Source organism: Ranitomeya imitator, chromosome 2 (genome assembly GCF_032444005.1).
Source record: "Ranitomeya imitator isolate aRanImi1 chromosome 2, aRanImi1.pri, whole genome shotgun sequence".
NCBI lineage: Eukaryota > Metazoa > Chordata > Amphibia > Anura > Dendrobatidae > Ranitomeya > Ranitomeya imitator.
Genome location: NC_091283.1, coordinates 279,874,844 through 279,897,341, shown reverse-complemented (window position 1 = coordinate 279,897,341; position 22,498 = coordinate 279,874,844). Strand labels below are relative to the sequence as shown.

At 46.6% G+C, this 22,498-nt stretch overlaps 1 protein-coding gene across 1 annotated transcript in view; it reads right to left on the bottom strand.

Annotated features, from left to right (window-relative positions):
- Nucleotides 1-3,026: 3,026 nt before the first annotated feature.
- LOC138666412 (uncharacterized) overlaps nucleotides 3,027-22,498 on the bottom strand; it is a 32,154-nt gene continuing 12,682 nt past the window's right edge. The window contains exon 6 of the mRNA XM_069754635.1: nucleotides 3,027-3,097. Coding sequence (XP_069610736.1) covers nucleotides 3,027-3,097 — 71 coding nt within the window. The remainder of the gene's footprint in view (nucleotides 3,098-22,498) is intronic.

Genomic DNA, 22,498 nt, shown 5'->3' with positions numbered 1-22,498 from the left:
CCTTCGATGACGTCGCGGCTTGTGATTGGTCGCGTGAGCGGTCACATGGGCGGTCACGTGGCCAATCACAAGCTGCGACGTCATCTAAGGTCCTTCAGGCGCTAATTCTTAGGAAGGAAGCGTCCGAGGGCGCGTCCCAGGGTGAGTATATTCCTAATAGGTATATACTCATCCTCGGACGCGCCCTGGTTCTAACCCGCAGCCTTCCTTCCTAAGAATCAGCGCCTGAAGGACCTTAGTTGACGTCGCGGCTTGTGATTGGTTGCGTGACGCCCATGTGACCGCTCACGCGACCAATCACAAGCCGCGACGTCATCGAAGGTCCTTCAGGCGCTCATTCTTAGGAAGGAAGGCTGCCGGTAAGAACCAGGGCGCGTCCGAGGGTGAGTATAGCAATATTTTTTATTTTGATTCTTTATTTTACACTTAAATATGGATCCCAGGGCCTGAAGGAGAGTTTCCTCTCCTTCAGACCCTGGGAACCATTAGAAACCCAATGCACTGCATTGGGTTTCGTGTTTCGGCCGACCCCGACCCCGACTTTTCTATAGGATCAGCCGATTTCACTCGACCCGACTTTTGAAAAAGTCGGGTTTCGTGAAACCCGACCCGATCCTATAAAAAGAAAAGTATATTCCTGGGATATGTATATTCTTTAAAGGATGATGAGCAAGGCAATTCCTGGGATATGATGAGCAAGGGAATCCCTGGGATATGGAAAACGGAGTAGATAGCGCCAATCCTGTTTGTAGTAGCCATCTTTCGAGCTGCCAGGTGACCATGAACAGCGCCCCCAATATATTTTGTCTCCAAACTATTCCAGCAAGATTTAGATTCAAATAGCTAAATGGCGCTCCTTCTCTTTTTAACCCCGCCATGTGCCCAGACAGTGAAATACAACCGTATATAGGTATTGCTGGATTCAAGAGAAGTGGGAAAATAATTTGCAAGGTCTATTTGTTTCTTATTACACTTTTTGATGAATTACAGTGTTATCACTACATAAAATAACACATGTCAAATTTGAAATATGGGATCGGATGAGGAAGATAAAACTGGCTGCTGTAAGTGGTTAAATTTAGAGTATTTGGGGAAATAACTACTGTAGTCAAAAACTGAATATAGACAATAACATCTACTGAAATTATCAAACTGAAATGTCTTCATCAGTAAAACATGAGTAACTAATGGTGAAACTTCTCTGGAGTAATTACAGTATGTGACTTGGTAATTCCTGCATGTTTTGTGGCTGTCTAACAGTCGAAAAACATGCGGCCGCAGGGACTCAAACAGGTCATTTGAGAATAGAGAAATTATAGTTGACAAGGAAACAAATGTAAAGAAACAATTTACTGTATAATAACTTGTATATAAGGCAAAATGTAAAAAGTATTTATTAAAAAATTAGAATTTAAAGTAAACCGAAATAGATTTTTAAATGTAAAAAACTGGACATTAGAGGGTCACAGAGGAATTATCGAGTATGCTGGTTTTGTCAGCCAAGTATTGCTTGTTCATATTTAAAAACTTTTCCATTCTTGTCAAACATTCCCAGATATCAGGACCTGGATGCTGCATGAAATTAGGCCAGGCCTTTGACAGTGTGCCCCTGCATCTGCTGTACCTGGTGTGTGTCTCCCTAGCCTTTCCTCCTTGGTTGGGCAAGCTGCCCCCTGCTGCTAACGTTGTCTGATGGGAATTTCGTCAACATCTTTTCCTTCTGGACTTCTGGTAAAGCACCATTTTAGTATACCTATCCACCTCAGAAGGGAGAGATGGAAAGTTCTCCTTGTAGCGCGAGTCTAGCAGGGTGTACAACCAGTACTCTTTTTTTGGCCAAAATGAATATAAAATGAGGGAGCTCAACCAAATAGATGGCATTGTGGTGGAACAGGGAACTATCCTAGGCTCAATAGATGTTGAAGCTTTATACAGTAGCATTCCCCACACCATGGGCCTGAAAGCACTTGAGTATTATCTGAGGACAAGAGCCATCTTTTTTGAGAAACACAGCAAATTTGTGGTGGAGTTGATGGAGTTTGTTTTAACCCACAACTATTTCCTTTTTGACGGTAAGTACTTCCACCAGCTCAGGGAGACCGCGATGGGTTGCTCCTGTGCACCCTCGTATGCAAATCTCCTCCTGGGCTGGTGGGAGGAAACCATAGTGTTTTCTGGGGTAGAGGAATGGTGGACCAACAAAATATCGGCTTGGTACCGATATATAGACGATGTCCTGGTCATATGGAGAGGTACAGAAACGGAGTTCGACAGTTTTGTACAAGGGTTGAATAACAATGGCTTTGGTCTTAGGTTCACGTCAGAGAGTGATAGATGTGAACTGGCTTTTTTGGATGTGAAAATTACCATCAACACCAATGGTATGTTGGATACAAGACTGTTTCAAAAGCCAACAGCCACGAATGCCCTTCTTCGGTGGGAGAGTCACCATCCGGCTCCCCTGAAGGGTATTCCTCGGGGCCAATACCTGAGGACAAGGAGAAATTGCTCCATTCCTGCCACCTTCAGGGCACAAGCGTATGATCTGAGGGAGAGGTTTCGGGATCGGGGCTATCCGGATGAGGTACTAGATCCGGCCTTTAGAAATGCTCTAGGTAGAGAGAGAAGGACTCTCCTACAGACCAACAAGAAACCAGAGGCTGATAACATCCCGAGGATTATTGGAACCTTTGATAATCAGTTCAATCGGGTTTTTAGTGTCCTCAAAAAACATTGGGGCATTTTACAGTTGGACGAGACTCTGGTAGATGTCATCCCGGATAGACCCCAGATCACCTTCCGTAGAGGACGATCCTTGAAAGATCGACTTGTACATAGTCATTATAAAAGACCCAAACGTGAAGGAACCTGGTTGGATAGACGCATCAATGGTACGTTTAGGTGCGGAAACTGTTCCTTTTGTGATTATGTAGCACCAGGCAAAAGCTTTATTAGTGCATCTAATGGAAGACACTTTATTTGTAGGGATTTTGCTAATTGTAAGACCATTGGTGTGATCTATATGGCTACATGTACATGTCCGAAAAATTATATAGGGAAGACAAAAAGAGAACTGAGAAGGAGGATCGGGGAACACCTAGGAGACATCAAAAATGCTAGAGACACCCCTGTAGCACATCACATTTGGGAGACACACCAGGGTGACAATAAGGTTCTCTCCTTTTGTGTCCTGGAAGTGGTAAAACAAAATGGAAGGAGGGGTGACTGGGATAGGGTTATCCTTCAAAAGGAAACCCAGTGGATATTTAGGATGGGGTCAGTGGTCCCTGGAGGACTGAATGAGCGGTTAACCTATGGTTGCTTCGTGTGAATTGTTTTCGTCGGTTTCGTTTTTTGCTCCCCTTTTTCCCTGGTATTAATTTGACAGCGCTGCAGGCCTATTAGATGGTTTGCAGCAAATTAATATAGATATAGGGGTATGATGTTTATTTATCATTTATGTATACTCCAGACTATCATTACATTATAGATTTAGGATTAGATTGTTGTGGGTGTGGGTGTACACTGTCTAAACCTTGCGCCACTACGTACTGATTATGTGTGCCCAGCTTTATAGGGTACATTCTCTGATAACAATGCCCTGTAGAACGCCATGTATATTATATAACATTATTTTTGGAGGCACTACTGGGGCATTGTTCTTATGTTTTTATATGAACACATAGGGTTCAATGCTGATATGTAGAGTTGAGCGACCTTGACCTTTTTAGAGTAGAGCCGTGTTTCGCGAAACCCCGACTATCTCAAAAGTCGAGTCGAGTGGAATCGGCCGATTATCGCGAAAAGTCGGGGATCGACCGAAACACGAAACCCAATGCAAGTCAATGGGGGAGCATAGTCGGCAGTGAGTAGAGGCCAGGAAAACATGAACAGAGCCCATTGTATTGGCAAAAACATCCATTCTTGCTACTGAAGCTTGTCAATCGTAATTTAGCTTATAATAATTGGAAGGCATTTGAAATTTGGGGTAATTTGGCTAAAGTTGTGGGGGGTAGGGCTGGTTCAAGTAATTAGTGTGCCCAGTAAATCTGGACCACGTCACAGCAGTGGAGCAGGGAGAGGTAAGTATTTCAACTTTGCAAGTGCTGTGATCCTGAGCAAGCAGGGGGGGCCCACTCGTTGGCATTGGCACTGGCACAGGGCCCCTCAAAGTACAGCGGTGTGTTTGCACGGCGGGGGCGCCTCCCACCGGCAGCAACACTTTTGCGTACTATGAGGGTCCCTGTGCCAGTGACGTCGCCAACGAGTATTCCTCCCCCCACCTGATGAAGGAACCTGCACCTTCATCTGCACCTTCCTCTTTGTCCCCGTGTAAGGTGGTATGGTATGCGGGAAGGGGGACCTGACTTTCAGCAGGGTCACAATCTTGCAGTGTAGCGTGCACGGGGAATGTTGCATTATGGGTCAATGTACCAGCAGACTCATCTATCACTGGCTGGGCAATGGGCAGGATGAGGGGGAAACAGATATGGGCCCAAAGATTAAAGTGGGCTAAATGCAGTTCAAAATTGGTAACAGGACTAACCAGGGGGCATTGTTTTGTTCAGTGGAGGACAACTGGAATGAGAGGCTGACACAGAGAGTAGGCCCAAATCAGTAAGTATTCTAAATGCAGTTCAAAATTGGCAACAGTAGTAAACCGGCGGCACAGCTTTGTTCACTGGAGAACAGCAAGGAGCGGCAGACACAGATAGAAGGCCCCAACCCAACTAGTAGGCCTAATGCAGTGTTGTTTTCAACAACTACTAAACGAGAGTCGGAAGACCGAAGCAATGTAGAGGAAACCTGGGGGACACCTTGGAGTGGAACACACCGTCTCTACACCCCATACCCAATTTGTAGGCCTAATGCAGTGTAGTTTTCAACAACTACTAAACGAGAGTCGGAAGACCGAAGCAATGGAGAGGAAACCTGGGGAACACCTTGGAGTGTAACACACCGTCTCTACACCCCATACCCAATTTGTAGGCCTAATGCAGTGTAGTTTTCAACAACTACTAAACGAGAGTCGGAAGACCGAAGCAATGTAGAGGAAACCTGGGGAACACCTTGGAGTGGAACACACCGTCTCTACACCCCATACCCAATTTGTAGGCCTAATGCAGTGTAGTTTTCAACAACTACTAAACGAGAGTCGGAAGACTGAAGCAATGGAGAGGAAACCTGGGGAACACCTTGGAGTGGAACACACCGTCTCTACACCCCATACCCAATTTGTAGGCCTAATGCAGTGTAGTTTTCAACAACTGCTAAACGAGAGTCGGAAGACCGAAGCAATGTAGAGGAAACCTGGGGAACACCTTGGAGTGGAACACACCGTCTCTACACCCCATACCCAATTTGTAGGCCTAATGCAGTGTAGTTTTCAACAACTACTAAACGAGAGTCGGAAGATGAAAGCAATGTAGAGGAAACCTGGGGAACACCTTGGAGTGGAACACACCGTCTCTACACCCCATACCCAATTTGTAGGCCTAATGCAGTGTAGTTTTCAACAACTACTAAACGAGAGTCGGAAGATCGAAGCAATGTGGACGAAACCTGGGGAACACCTTGGAGTGTAACACACCGTCTCTATAGTCATGGCCAAAAGTTTTGAGAATGACACCAAAATTATATTTTCACATGATTTGCTGCCGTCTGGTTTTTATTAGTGTTTTTCTGATGTTTATATCACATACAGAAATATAATTGCAATCATATTATGAGTACCAATAGGTTATATTGACAGAATGAGTTAATGCAGCAAGTCAATATTTGCAGTGTTGACGCTTCTTCAAGACCATTGCAATTCTCCCTGGCATGCTCTCAATCAACTTCTGGACCAAATCCTGACTGATAGCAGTCCATTCTTGCATAATCAATGCTTGCATTTTGCCAGAATTTGTTGGTTTTTGTTTGTCCACCCGTCTCTTGATGATTGACCACAAGTTCTCAATGGGATTAAGATCTGGGGAGTTTCCAGGCCATGGACCCAAAATCTCTATGTTTTGTTCCATGAGCCATTTAGTTATCACCTTTGCTTTATGGCAAGGTGCTCCATCATGCTGGAAAAGGCATTGTTGGGCGCCAAACTGCTCTTGGACGGTTGGGAGAAGTTACTCTTGGAGGACATTATGGTACCATTCTTTATTCATGGCTGTGTTTTTAGGCAAGACTGTGAGTGAGCCGATTCCCTTGGCTGAGAAGCAACCCCACACATGAATAGTTTCAGGATGCTTTACAGTTGGCATGAGACAAGACTGGTGGTAGCGCTCACCTCTTCTTCTCCGAATAAGCTGTTTTCCAGATGTCCCAAACAATCGAAAAGGGGATTCATCAGAGAAAATGACTTTGCCCCAGTCCTCAGCAGTCCACTCCCTGTACCTTTTGCAGTATATCAGTCGGTCCCTGATGTTTTTTCTGGAGAGAACAGGCTTCTTTGCTGCCCTCCTTGAAACCAGGCCTTGCTCAAAGAGTCTCCGCCTCACAGTGCGTGCAGAAGCACTGACACCATCCTGCTGCCATTCCTGAGCAAGCTCGGCACTGCTGGTAGTCCAATCCCGCAGCTGAAACAGTTTTAAGATACGGTCCTGGAGCTTGCTGGTCTTTCTTGGGCACCCTGGAGCCTTTCTGACAACAATGGAAGCTCTCTCCTTGAAGTTCTTGATGATGCGATAGATTGTTGACTGAGGTGCAATCTTTGTAGCTGCGATACTCTTCCCTGTTAGGCCATTTTTGTGCAGTGCAATGATGGCTGCACGTGTTTCTTTAGCGATAACCATGGTTAACTGAAGAGAAACAATGATACCAAGCACCAGCCTCCTTTTAAAGTGTCCAGTGATGTCATTCTTACTTAATCATGACTGATTGATCGCCAGCCCTGTCCTCATCAACACCCACACCTGTGTTAATGGATCAATCACTAAAACGATGTTAGCTGCTCCTTTTAAGGCAGGACTGCAATGATTTTGAAATGTGTTTTGGGGGTTAAAGTTCATTTTCTGTGCAAATATTGACTTTGAATTGCTGTTAAGCTGATCACTCTGACATTCAGGAGTATATGCAAATTGCCATTAGAAAAAATGAAGCTGTAGACTTTGGAAAAATTGATATTTGTCTCATTCTCAAAACTTTTGGCCATGACGGTACACCCCATACCCAATTTGTAGGCCTAATGCAGTGTAGTTTTCAACAACTACTAAACGAGAGTCGGAAGATCGAAGCAATGTGGACGAAACCTGGGGAACACCTTGGAGTGTAACACACCGTCTCTACACCCCATACCCAATTTGTAGGCCTAATGCAGTGTAGTTTTCAACAACTACTAAACGAGAGTCGGAAGACCCAAGCAAAGGAGAGGAAACCTGGGGCACACCTTGGAGCGGCAGACACCGTTAGTAGGCCCTACCAAAGTAGTAGCCCCAATGCAGTTTTCAAATTCCTAGAGGCTGAAAGCAAGACTATTGACGCTCTGCTTTTTTCAAAGGAGGACAGCTGTATTGAGTGGCGCAGACAGACACAGGTAGTAGGCCATAAACCAAAAATGTGGCTCACTGCAGTTTAAAAAAGGTTACAGGCGTACACAGGCAGCATTGCTCTGGTCAGTGGAGGACAATTTCAATAGTGGACCGCAGACAGACTTTGTACGCCTACTATTAAAAAAAGGATGCTCTATGCAATTAAAAATAGGTTCCAGGGGTCCACGGGCAGCAGTGGTGTGGTCAGTGGAGGAGTATTGGAAGGAGGGACCGCAGACTGGCGTAGTAGGCCTAACATAACAAAATTAGGCTGTAGGCACTTTAAAATTGGTTCCAGGGGTACACGGGCAGCAGTGGTGTGGTCAGCGGAGGACAATTTGAATTAGGGACTGCAGACAGACTTTGTAGGCTGTCCCCTGTGGACCATGCATCCAACACATTAACCCAGTGCGCCGTAATGGACACGTAACTTTTTGTGGACATGCCTACTGGTCCATGCGTCTCTTGTCAGGTACACCTTTCTACTGTTTGATTGCCTGAGTGCTATGACAATGCAGACTTTTTCATACCGGTGGAGGGCTGGGATGGCTTTTCTCGCAAAAGAAATGTCGACTGGGTAGCTTGAACCGTGGTACAGCGTAGTTCATCTGGGCTTTCTAAATATAAAACAAATAAAAAAAGGAGCTCCATGCACTTTCAGCTGGGTTCCAGGGGTACACGGCCAGCATTGGTCTGGTCAGTGGATAACTATTGGAAGGAGGGACCGCAGACAGGCTTCGAAGGCCTAACATAATAAAATTGGGCTGTAGGCACTTTATAATTGGATCCAGGGGTACACGGGCAGCAGTAGACAGGTCAGTGGAGGCCTAGTGGAAGGAGGGACCGCAGACAGGCTTCGAGGGCCTAACATAATAAAATTGGGCTGTAGGCACTTTATAATTGGTTCCAGGGGTACACGGGCAGCAGTAGACAGGTCAGTGGAGGCCTAGTGGAAGGAGGGACCGCAGACAGGCTTCGAAGGCCTAACATAATAAAATTGGGCTGTAGGCACTTTAAAATTGGTTCCAGGGGTACACGGGCAGCAGTAGACAGGTCAGTGGAGGCATAGTGGAAGGAGGGACCGCAGACAGGCTTCGAAGGCCTAACATAATAAATTAGGGCTGTAGGCACTTTAACATTGGTTCCAGGGGTACACGGGCAGCAGTAGACAGGTCAGTGGAGGCCTAGTGGAAGGAGGGACCGCAGACAGGCTTTGAAGGCCTAACATAATAAAATTGGGCTGTAGGCACTTTAAAATTGGTTCCAGGGGAACACGGGCAGCAGTAGACAGGTCAGTGGAGGCCTAGTGGAAGGAGGGACCGCAGACAGGCTTCGAAGGCCTAACATAATAAATTAGGGCTGTAGGCACTTTAACATTGGTTCCAGGGGTACACTGGCAGCAGTAGACAGGTCAGTGGAGGCCTAGTGGAAGGAGGGACCGCAGACAGGCTTCGAAGGCCTAACATAATAAAATTGGGCTGTAGGCACTTTAAAATTGGTTCCAGGGGAACACGGGCAGCAGTAGACAGGTCAGTGGAGGCCTAGTGGAAGGAGGGACCGCAGACAGGCTTCGAAGGCCTAACATAATAAATTAGGGCTGTAGGCACTTTAACATTGGTTCCAGAGGTACAGGGGCAGCAGTAGACAGGTCAGTTGAGGCCTAGTGGAAGGAGGGACCGCAGACAGGCTTCGAAAGCCTAACATAATAAATTAGGGCTGTAGGCACTTTAACATTGGTTCCAGGGGTACACGGGCAGCAGTAGACAGGTCAGTGGAGGCCTAGTGGAAGGAGGGACCGCAGACAGGCTTCGAGGGCCTAACATAATAAAATTGGGCTGTAGGCACTTTAAAATTGGTTCCAGGGGTACACGGGCAGCAGTAGACAGGTCAGTGGAGGCCTAGTGGAAGGAGGGACCGCAGACAGGCTTCGAAGGCCTAACATAATAAATTAGGGCTGTAGGCACTTTAACATTGGTTCCAGGGGTACACGGGCAGCAGTAGACAGGTCAGTGGAGGCCTAGTGGAAGGAGGGACCACAGACAGGCTTCGAAGGCCTAACATAATAAATTAGGGCTGTAGGCACTTTAACATTGGTTCCAGGGGTACACGGGCAGCAGTAGACAGGTCAGTGGAGGCCTAGTGGAAGGAGGGACCGCAGACAGGCTTCGAAGGCCTAACATAATAAATTTGGGCTGTAGGCACTTTGAATTCTCTTGCAGGGGTACACAAGCAGTGGGCACCATTGGTGTTGTCAGCGGCGGCCGATTGTAATGAGTGTCTGCCAGTTAGTAGTCCCAAAAAATAAATACATGTTAATGTCTCGCATTACAACAAAAAGAAAAACCAAAAGGGTGCAATCATTAGGTACAGGGGTGGGCTCCTCTGCGTAGTTTCAGACCTAGTAATTTGGCACAAAGTATTTACTTGGGTAAATATAGGACACTGCCCCTGACTATGTTAAGTACCATCATACATGTCAACACAATGGTATTGTCAGTGGCAGGAATTTATGGATGTCAGCGCATAGACTAAACATAGGTGGAACAGTGAGAGATAATTGTGCAAGTGGTAGAGCAATGTTTGAGCTGGGGGTGGGGGAACTCTCTTGTGGCCGACGGTACATGCCCAGGGCCCCTCATGTTACAACAGTGTGTCTGACGTTGGGTGCGCACCACCACCGCCAGAGACACCTTATTGTACTATGAGGTACCCAGTGGCAGTGCCGTAGACCAAAAGCGGGCACACCCACCTCTTCAGACAAACAGCACTCTCACGGGTGCTTGCGCCAAGTGGCGATACCACGGCCCCGTGTGGGGAGTTTGGCCATTTAGGGAGGTGTAAACATGTCGTATGCTGGACAATCAGCTGCTGCAAATTACGAGATTGGTAAAGTCATTCAGAGTAGTCCACAGGCAATACCTTTTCATAGGAAAGCTAGGTGTCGGCCGGGCAAGGTGGGGCAAAAGAATTCGAAATCCAGTTGTGGTTCATTTTAATGAAGGTTAGATCATCAACATTTTGGGTAGCCAGACGAGTCCTTTTTTCGGTTAATATTGAACCTGCAGCACCGAATACTCTTTCTGATAGGACACTAGCTGCCGGGCAAGCAAGCTCCTGCAATGCATATTCTGCCAATTCTGGCCAGGTGTCTAATTTGGATGCCCAGTAATCAAATGGGAATGACGGTGTTAGGTCTCGAGTTCCCGCTTCTGCACAGGGGGAATCTCGAGTCATCTCCGCTGCGGTCTCCCATTCTCATCCAGCCGCAGTGGAGTCTGCTCAGCAAGGACGTCGGTCCCAGCGTCTTGCTCAGTCTCACTCTGTACTGAGAGTTACTGCTGCTTCTTCAGCTTCTGCCATTAAAGTCAGTGCTGGTCAGCAGCGAGCGGGCTTCTCTGGGACTAAGTCCTTGTCTGCACACACTGAGCATGCCCAGGGCAAGATCTCCCGTTGGAGATCGAGGGTCATGTGCTCAGGCTCTGCAGCACATTCCATTGGTCCTCTTGGCAGGTCTTGGAAGGGCAAAGTTTCTGTGGCCACTTCCTGTGCTGCAACTATATAAACTGCGCATGACCGCACGGCCATGCGCTAGTGTACAATTGTTAATGTGTGTATGTTGTGAGTGCAAGTCGTCCTTGGATACCCCTACCCTATTGAATGTCTGTTCGCGGAAGGTGTATGGTTGCTATCTAGCGCCCGACTTAGCCTACAGCACTAATCACACATTACAGCGTCCAGTTGCTGTTACCGCCAGTACGGCGCCGTGCACTTCCTCTGTGCTTTCCTTACCCAAGCCTGGGTGGTTAGTGGCGTTCGTCAGTGCGGCACCGCATGCACTCTTGTGCCTTAAAATTGTTGAGTTTCCTTACACACCCAGTTGCGGTGTTGTGCCAGCAAGGGTCTAATCGGACTTCAATCCTAGTTGGGGTTGAGTTCGCTGACTACTTGCTCGCGCTCTATGTGCGGTACCGCGGTCCTGTGACGCAACAGGATCGCTTCTTTCACGCTGGGTGAAGTTTAACCCACGTGAGTATACTTATTAGTACCGCCATATAGTCCGTCATTACTTGGCAGCAGGTTCCATCTCTGCACGGTGGACCCCGGGCTGCGAACGCACCATACTCTATCTGTCTTATTATTTGGTGCGTTCCGCTAGCCCTAACAGACGGTTGAGGTAGAACATCGATAAGGGATGAAAAATAGTTAGTAACCATACTGGACAAATGTTGTCTCCTGTCACTTTGAATTGATGCAGCAGTACCTGTCCTGTCTGCGGTCATAGCAAAATCACTCCACAACCTGGTCAGAAAACCCCTCTGTCCAACGGTACTTCGGATTTCTGCACCTCTAACACTTCTGGTCTGCTGCCCCCTGCTGCTCGTGTGAGAACGATCACGGGCGCTGTGTGCTGGGAATGCCTGAAGCAAACGGTCAACAAGAGTTGATTGTTTGTTGCTAATATTAGTTCCAAGTTGTCATGTGGCATAATATTTTGCAATTTGCCTTTATAGCGAGGATCAAGGAGGCAGGCAAACCAGTAATCGTCATCGTTCATCATTTTCGTAATGCGTGTGTCCCTTTTGAGGATATGTAAGGCATAATCCGCCATGTGTGCCAAAGTTCCAGTTGTCAAATCTGCGGTTGTGCTTGGTTGAGGGGCAGTTTCAGGCAAATCTACATCACTTGTGTCCCTCAGAAACCCAGAACCCGGCCTTGCCACGCCACCAATTTCCAGTGGCCCCAGAGAAGCTTCCTCATTAAAAAAATACTCATCCCCATCATCCTCCTCGTCCTCCTCCTCCTGTTCGCCCGCTACCTCTGACCAGACAATGGCTGACTGTCGTCAAGGCTTTCCTCTTCCTCGGCTGCAGATGCCTGGTCCTTTATGTGCGTCAAACTTTGCATCAGCAGACGCATTAGGGGGATGCTCATGCTTATTATGGCGTTGTCTGCACTAACCAGCCGTGTGCATTCCTCAAAACACTGAAGGACTTGACACATGTCTTGTATCTTCGACCACTGCACACCTGACAACTCCATGTCTGCCATCCTACTGCCTGCCCGTGTATGTGCATCCTCCCACAAAAACATAACAGCCCGCCTCTGTTCGCACAGTCTCTGAAGCATGTGCAGTGTTGAGTTCCACCTTGTTGCAACGTCTATGATTAGGCGATGCTGGGGAAGGTTCAAAAACCGCTGATAGGTCTGCATACGGCTGGAGTGTACGGGCGAACGGCGGATATGTGAGCAAAGTCCGCGCACTTTGAGGAGCAGGTCGGATAACCCCGGATAACTTTTCAGGAAGCACTGCACCACCAGGTTTAAGGTGTGAGCCAGGCAAGGAATGTGTTTCAGTTGGGAAAGGGAGATGGCAGCCATGAAATTCCTTCCGTTATCACTCACTACCTTGCCTGCCTCAAGATCTACTGTGCCCAGCCACGACTGCGTTTCTCTCTGCAAGAACTCGGACAGAACTTCAGCGGTGTGTCTGTTGTCGCCCAAACACTTCATAGCCAATACAGCCTGCTGATGCTTGCCAGTAGCTGCCCCATAATGGGACAACTGGTGTGCAACAGTGCCAGCTGCGGATGGAGTGGTTTGGCGACTGCGGTCTGTGGATGAGCTCTCGCTTCTGCAGAAGGACGAAGAGGAGGAGGAGGAGGAGGGGGTGCGAACACCTACAGCCAACTGTTTCCTAGACCGTGGGCTAGGCAGAACTGTCCCGAAATTGATGTCCCCTGTGGACCCTGCATCCACCACATTCACCCAGTGTGCCGTGATGGACACGTAACGTCCCTGGCCATGCCTACTGGTCCATGCATCTGTTGTCAGGTGCACCTTTGTACTCACAGATTGCCTGAGTGCATGGACGATGCGCTCTTTAACATGCTGGTGGAGGGCTGGGATGGCTTTTCTCGAAAAGAAGTGTCGACTGGGTAGCTCGTAGCGTGGTACAGCGTAGTCCATCAGGGCTTTGAAAGCTTCACTTTCAACTAACCGGTAGGGCATCATCTCTAACGAGATTAGTCTAGCTATGTGGGTGTTCAAACCCTGTGTACGCGGATGCGAGGATAAGTACTTCCTTTTTCTAACCAGAGTCTTATGTAGGGTGAGCTGGACTGGAGAGCTGGAGATCGTGGAACTAGCGGGTGTGCCGGTGGACATGGCACACTGAGAGACGGTTGGAGACGGTATTGTTTCCGCCTGTGGCCTAGATGCAGTGTTTCCTACTACGAAACTGGTGATTCCCTGACCCTGACTGCTTTGGCCTGGCAAAGAAAACTGCACAGATACTGCAGGTGGTGCGGAAAATGGTGGCCTTACAGTGACGGCAGGGATGTAGCGTTGCTGACTAGCTTCATTGGCCGAGGGTGCTACAACCTTAAGGGACGTTTGGTAGTTAGTCCAGGCTTGCAAATGCATGGTGGTTAAATGTCTATGCATGCAACTTGTATTGAGACTTTTCAGATTCTGACCTCTGCTTAAGGTAGTTGAACATTTTTGACAGATGACTTTGCGCTGATCAATTGGATGTTGTTTAAAAAAAATGCCAGACTGCACTCTTTCGAGCCTCAGATCCCTTTTCAGGCATTGCAGACTGAGCTTTAACCGGATGGCCACGCTGTCCTCCAACAGGTTTTGGCTTTGCCACACGTTTTGTCCCATCTACGGGCCCGGCAGATGGAACCTGTTGCGATGTTGATGCCTGCTGCGGCCCCTCCTCCTCCGCTTCAGAACTACTGCCGCCTGCACCCTGTTCCCCCAATGGCTGCCAATCGGGGTCAACAACTGGGTCATCTATAATCTCCTCTTCTAGCTCGTGCGCAACTTCGTCTGTGTCACCATGTAAGTCGGTGGTAGAGCATTCGTGACGAAGCAACATAGTCTCATCAGGGTCTGATTCTGGATCAGTACCCTGCGAGGGCAATGTTGTGGTCTGAGTCAAAGGACCAGCATAGTAGTCTGGCTGTGGCTGTGCATCAGTGCACTCCATGTCAGATTCAACTTGTAATGGGCATGGCCTGTTAACTGCTTTACTTTCTAAGCCAGGGACGGTATGTGTAAAGAGCTCCATGGAGTAACCCGTTGTGTCGCCTGCTGCCTTACTTCTCTGTTGTTGTTTTTGCTGAAGAGGACAAGGAAGCGACTTGTCCCTGACCGTGAACATCCACTAACAACGCGCTGCTTTTACATTTACCAGTTTCAAAAGAGGAGGCAAAAGAGCTAGAGGCTGAGTCTGCAAGGTAAGCCAAAACTTGCTCTTGCTGCTCCGGCTTTAAAAGCGGTTTTCCTACTCCCAGAAAAGGGAGCGTTCGAGGCCTTCTGTAGCCAGACGACGAACCTGGCTCCACAGCTCCAGACTTAGGTGCAATATTATTTTTCCCACGACCACCTGATGCTCCACTACCACTACCATCATTACCAGCTGACAATGAACGCCCACGGCCACGACCTCTTCCACCAGACTTCATTGTTTTAAAAACTTAACCAAAGTAACGGTATTTGTTGCTGTAAAACAACTTACACGGTGAGCTATAACTTCAGTATGGTTTAGATATCCCTTTACAGGTGGGTGAGACCACAAGGAAAATCAGGCACAATGTTACACACTCTGTTTTCGGTGGCACCAAATGAGAGAGATGCCACACACGCAGGACTGTCACTCAAGCACAAATGTCAATATTGATCTCCCACTTTTTTTTTTTTTTTTTCAGGGAGAATTTAGAAACCAAATAAAAAAAAAAATGATTTTTTTCAGGGAGAATTTAGAAACCAAATAAAAAAATGATTTTTTCAGGGAGAATTTAGAAACCAAATAAAAAAAAATAGGCTTTCTATGGCCCACTATTTGAGAGAGAGAGATGGCACACCCAGAAGTCAGGAGTGGCACACAAGCAGAAAGGGCAATACTAATCTCCCACTGATTTTTTTTTATTTTTTCAGGCAGAATTTAGAAACCAAATAAAAAAAAATAGGCTTTCTATGGCCCACTATTTGAGAGAGAGAGATGGCACACCCAGGAGTCAGGAGTGGCACACAAGCAGAAAGGGCAATATTAATCTCCCACTGATTTTTTTTTATTTTTTCAGGGAGAATTTAGAAACCAAACAAAAAAAAATAGGCTTTCTATGGCCCACTATTTGAGAGAGAGAGATGGCACACCCAGGAGTCAAGACTGGCACACAAGCAGAAAGGGCAATATTAATCTCCCACTGATTTTTTTTTTATTTTTTCAGGGAGAATTTAGAAACCAAACAAAAAAAAATAGGCTTTCTATGGCCCACTATTTGAGAGAGAGAGATGGCACACCCAGGAGTCAAAACTGGCACACAAGCAGAAAGGGCAATATTAATCTCCCACTGATTTTTTTTTATTTTTTCAGGGAGAATTTAGAAACCAAATTAAAAAAAATGATTTTTTCAGGGAGAATTTAGAAACCAAATTAAAAAAAATGATTTTTTCAGGGAGAATTTAGAAACCAAATTAAAAAAAATGATTTTTTCAGGGAGAATTTAGAAACAACAAAAAAAAAAAAAAAATAGGCTTTCTATGGCCCACTATTTGAGAGAGAGAGATGGCACATCCAGGAGTCAAGACTGGCACACAAGCAGAAAGGGCAATATTAATCTCCCACTGATTTTTTTTTTATTTTTTCAGGGAGACTTTAGAAACCAAATTAAAAAAAATGATTTTTTCAGGGAGAATTTAGAAACCAAATTAAAAAAAATAGGCTTTCTATGGCCCACTATTTGAGAGAGAGAGATGGCACACCCAGGAGTCAGGAGTGGCACACAAGCAGAAAGGGCAATATTAATCTCCCACTGATTTTTTTTAATTTTTTCAGGGAGAATTTAGAAACCAAATTAAAAAAAAATAGGCTTTCTATGGCCCACTATTTGAGAGAGAGAGATGGCACACCCAGGAGTCAAGACTGGCACACAAGCAGAAAGGTGTTGTAATAGGCAATTCAGTATCACAATGGACATAGCGGTCAGAGCACATACAGTGGTCTGACAATAACCCAAAATAATAGAACGAGCTCTGAGACGTGGGAACTCTGCAGACCGCAATCCCTAATCCTCTCCAAACAACACTAGAGGCAGCCGTGGATTGCGTCTAACTCTGCCTATGCAACTCGGCACAGCCTGAGAAACTAACTAGCCTGAAGATAGAAAATAAGCCTACCTTGCCTCAGAGAAATACCCCAAAGGAAAAGGCAGCCCCCCACATATAATGACTGTGAGTAAGATGAAAAGACAAACGTAGGGATGAAATAGATTCAGCAAAGTGAGGCCCGACTTCCTTAACAGAGCGAGGATAGGAAAGATAACTTTGCGGTCTACACAAAACCCTAAAGAAAACCACGCAAAGGGGGCAAAAAGACCCTCCGTACCGAACTAACGGCACGGAGGTACACCCTTTGCGTCCCAGAGCTTCCAGCAAAACAATTAGACAAGCTGGACAGAAAAAATAGCAAACAAATAGCAAAGAAGCACTTAGCTATGCAGAGCAGCAGGCCACAGGAATGATCCAGGGAAAAACAAGTCCAACACTGGAACATTGACAGGAAGCCAGGATCAAAGCATTAGGTGGAGTTAAGTAGAGAAGCACCTAACAACCTCACCAGATCACCTGAGGGAGGAAACTCAGAAGCCGCAGTACCACTTTCCTCCACAAACGGAAGCTCCCAGAGAGAATCAGCCGAAGTACCACTTGTGACCACAGGAGGGAGCTCTGCCACAGAATTTACAACAGTACCCCCCCTTGAGGAGGGGTCACCGAACCCTCACCAGAGCCCCCAGGCCGACCAGGATGAGCCAAATGAAAGGCACGAACAAGATCGGGAGCATGGACATCAGAGGCAAAAACCCAGGAATTATCTTCCTGAGCATAACCCTTCCATTTAACCAGATACTGGAGTTTCCGTCTTGAAACACGAGAATGCAAAATCTTCTCCACAATATACTCCAACTCCCCCTCCACCAAAACCGGAGCAGGAGGGTCAACAGATGGAACCATAGGTGCCACGTATCTCCGCAACAATGACCTATGGAATACGTTATGTATGGAAAAAGAATCTGGAAGGGTCAGACGAAAAGACACAGGATTAAGAACCTCAGAAATCCTATACGGACCAATGAAACGAGGTTTAAACTTAGGAGAGGACACCTTCATAGGAATATGACGAGAAGATAACCAAACCAGATCCCCAACACGAAGTCGGGGACCCACACGGCGTCTGCGATTAGCGAAACGTTGAGCCTTCTCCTGGGACAAGGTCAAATTGTCCACTACATGAGTCCAAATCTGCTGCAACCTGTCCACCACAGTATCCACACCAGGACAGTCCGAAGACTCAACCTGTCCTGAAGAGAAACGAGGATGGAACCCAGAATTGCAGAAAAATAGCGAAACCAAGGTAGCCGAGCTGGCCCGATTATTAAGGGCGAACTCAGCCAAAGGCAAAAAGGACACCCAGTCATCCTGATCGGCAGAAACAAAGCATCTCAGATATGTTTCCAAGGTCTGATTGGTTCGTTCGGTCTGGCCATTAGTCTGAGGATGGAAAGCCGAGGAAAAAGACAAGTCAATGCCCATCCTACCACAAAAGGCTCGCCAAAACCTCGAAACAAACTGGGAACCTCTGTCAGAAACGATATTCTCTGGAATGCCATGTAAACGAACCACATGCTGGAAGAACAATGGCACCAAATCAGAGGAGGAAGGCAATTTAGACAAGGGTACCAGATGGACCATCTTAGAAAAGCGATCACAGACCACCTAAATGACTGACATCTTTTGAGAAAGGGAAGATCTGAAATAAAATCCATAGAGATATGTGTCCAAGGCCTCTTCGGGACCGGCAAGGGCAAAAGCAACCCACTGGCACGAGAACAGCAGGTTTTAGCCCGAGCTCAAATCCCACAGGACTGCACAAAAGTACGCACATCCCGCGACAGAGATGGCCACCAAAAGGATCTAGCCACTAACTCTCTAGTACCAAAGATTCCAGGATGACCAGCCAACACCGAACAATAAACCTCAGAGATAACTTTATTCGTCCACCTATCAGGGACAAACAGTTTCTCCGCAGGACAACGATCAGGTTTATTAGCCTGAAATTTTTGCAGCACCCGCCGCAAATCAGGGGAGATGGCAGACACAATTACTCCTTCCTTGAGGATACCCGCCGGCTCAGACAAACCCGGAGAGTCGGGCACAAAACTCCTAGACAGAGCATCCGCCTTCACATTTTTAGAGCCCGGAAGGTACGAAATCATAAAGTCAAAACGGGCAAAAAACAGCGACCAACGAGCCTGTCTAGGATTCAACCGCTTAGCAGACTCGAGATAAGTCAAGTTCTTATGATCAGTCAATACCACCACGCGATGCTTAGCTCCTTCAAGCCAATGACGCCACTCCTCGAATGCCCACTTCATGGCCAGCAACTCTCGGTTGCCCACATCATAATTTCGCTCAGCAGGCGAAAACTTCCTGGAAAAAAAAGCGCATGGTTTCATCACTGAGCAATCAGAACCTCTGTGCGACAAAACAGCCCCTGCTCCAATCTCAGAAGCATCAACCTCGACCTGGAACGGAAGAGAAACATCTGGTTGACACAACACAGGGGCAGAAGAAAAACGACGCTTCAACTCCTGAAAAGCCTCCACAGCAGCAGAAGACCAATTGACCACATCAGCACCCTTCTTGGTCAAATCGGTCAATGGTTTGGCAATACTAGAAAAATTGCAGATGAAGCGACGATAAAAATTAGCAAAGCCCAGGAACTTTTGCAGACTTTTCAGAGATGTCGGCTGAGTCCAATCATGGATGGCTTGGACCTTAACAGGATCCATCTCGATAGTAGAAGGGGAAAAGATGAACCCCAAAAATGAAACCTTCTGCACACCAAAGAGACACTTTGATCCCTTCACAAACAAAGAATTAGCACGCAGGACCTGAAAAACCGTTCTGACCTGCTTCACATGAGACTCCCAATCATCCGAGAAGATCAAAATGTCATCCAAGTACACAATCAGGAATTTATCCAGGTACTCTCGGAAGATGTCATGCATAAAGGACTGAAACACTGATGGAGCATTGGCAAGTCCGAATGGCATCACTAGATACTCAAAATGACCCTCGGGCGTATTAAATGCAGTTTTCCATTCATCGCCTCGCCTGATTCGCACCAGATTATAAGCACCACGAAGATCTATCTTGGTGAACCAACTAGCCCCCTTAATCCGAGCAAACAAATCAGATAACAATGGCAAGGGGTACTGAAATTTAACCGTGATCTTATTAAGAAGGCGGTAATCTATACAAGGTCTCAGCGAACCATCCTTCTTGGCTACAAAAAAGAACCCTGCTCCTAATGGCGACGATGACGGGCGAATATGCCCCTTCTCCAGGGATTCCTTCACATAACTGCGCATAGCGGTGTGCTCAGGCACGGATAAATTAAACAGTCGACCTTTTGGGAATTTACTACCAGGAATCAAATTGATAGCACAATCACAATCCCTATGCGGAGGTAGGGTATCGGACTTGGGCTCATCAAATACATCCCGGTAATCAGACAAGAACTCTGGAACCTCAGAAGGGGTGGATGACGAAATTGACAGAAATGGAACATCACCATGTACCCCCTGACAACCCCAGCTGGACACCGACATGGATTTCCAATCCAATACTGGATTATGGGCTTGTAGCCATGGCAACCCCAACACGACCACATCATGCAGATTATGCAACACCAGAAAGCGAATAACCTCCTGATGTGCAGGAGCCATGTACATGGTCAGCTGAGTCCAGTATTGAGGCTTATTCTTGGCCAAAGGCGTAGCATCAATTCCTCTCAATGGAATAGGACACTGCAAGGACTCCAAGAAAAACCCACAACGCTTAGCATATTCCAAGTCCATCAAATTCAGGGCAGCGCCTGAATCCACAAACACCATGACAGAATACGATGACAAAGAGCAGATCAAGGTAACGGACAGAAGAAATTTTGACTGTACTGTACCAATGGTGGCAGACCTAGCGAACCGCTTAGTGCGCTTAGGACAATCAGAGATAGCATGAGTGGAATCACCACAGTAGAAACACAGCCCATTCAGACGTCTGTGTTCTTGCCGTTCAACTCTGGTCAAAGTCCTATTGCACTGCATAGGCTCAGGTTTAAGCTCAGGTAATACCGCCAAATGGTGCACAGATTTACGCTCACGCAAGCGTCGACCGATCTGAATGGCCAAAGACATAGACTCATTCAAACCAGCAGGCATAGGAAATCCCACCATGACATCCTTAAGGGCTTCAGAGAGACCCTTTCTGAATATAGCTGCCAGCGCAGATTCATTCCATTGAGTGAGCACGGACCACTTTCTAGATTTCTGACAATATACCTCTATCTCATCCTGAGCCTAACAAAGAGCCAGCAAATTTTTTTTCTGCCTGATCCACTGAATTAGGCTCATCGTACAGCAATCCAAGCGCCAGGAAAAACGCATCGATATTACTTAATGCAGGATCTCCTGACGCAAGAGAAAATGCCCAGTCCTGAGGGTCGCCACGCAAAAAAGAAATGACGATCCTAACCTGTTGAACTGGGTCACCAGAGGATCGAGGTTTCAAAGCCAGAAATAGTTTACAATTATTTTTGAAACTCAGAAATTTAGTTCTATCTCCAAAAAACAAATCTGGAATAGGAATTCTCGGTTCTAACAAAGAATTCTGAACCACAAGATCTTGAATATTTTGAACTCTTGCCATGAGCTGATCCACACATGAAGACAGACCTTTAATGTCCATTGCTACACCTGTGTCCTGAACCACCCAAATGTCTAGGGGAAAAAAAAGGCAAAACACAGTGCAAAGAAAAAAAAATGGTCTCAGAACTTCTTTTTTCCCTCTATTGAGAATCATTAGCACTTTTGGCTTCCTGTACTGTTGTGATAGGCAATTCAGTATCACAATGGACATAGCGGTCAGAGCACATACAGTGATCTGACAATAACCCAAAATAATAGAACGAGCTCTGAGACGTGGGAACTCTGCAGACCGCAATCCCTAATCCTCTCCAAACAACACTAGAGGCAGCTGTGGATTGCGCCTAACTCTGCCTATGCAACTCGGCACAGCCTGAGAAACTAACTAGCCTGAAGATAGAAAATAAGCCTACCTTGCCTCAGAGAAATACCCCAAAGGAAAAGGCAGCCCCCCACATATAATGACTGTGAGTAAGATGAAAAGACAAACGTAGGGATGAAATAGATTCAGCAAAGTGAGGCCCGACTTCCTTAACAGAGCGAGGATAGGAAAGATAACTTTGCGGTCTACACAAAACCCTAAAGAAAACCACGCAAAGGGGGCAAAAAGACCCTCCGTACCGAACTAACGGCACGGAGGTACACCCTTTGCGTCCCAGAGCTTCCAGCAAAACAATTAGACAAGCTGGACAGAAAAAATAGCAAAAGAAGCACTTAGCTATGCAGAGCAGCAGGCCACAGGAATGATCCAGGGAAAAACAAGTCCAACACTGGAACATTGACAGGAAGCCAGGATCAAAGCATTAGATGGAGTTAAGTAGAGAAGTACCTAACGATCTCACCAGATCACCTGAGGGAGGAAACTCAGAAGCCGCAGTACCACTTTCCTCCACAAACGGAAGCTCCCAGAGAGAATCAGCCGAAGTACCACTTGTGACCACAGGAGGGAGCTCTGCCACAGAATTTACAACAGAAAGGGCAATATTAATCTCCCACTGATTTTTTTGATTTTTTCAGGGAGAATTTAGAAACCAAACAAAAAAAAATAGGCTTTCTATGGCCCACTATTTGAGAGAGAGAGAGATGGCACACCCAGGAGTCAAGACTGGCACACAAGCAGAAAGGGCAATATTAATCTCCCACTGATTTTTTTTATTTTTTCAGGGAGACTTTAGAAACCAAATTTTTAAAAATGATTTTTTTCAG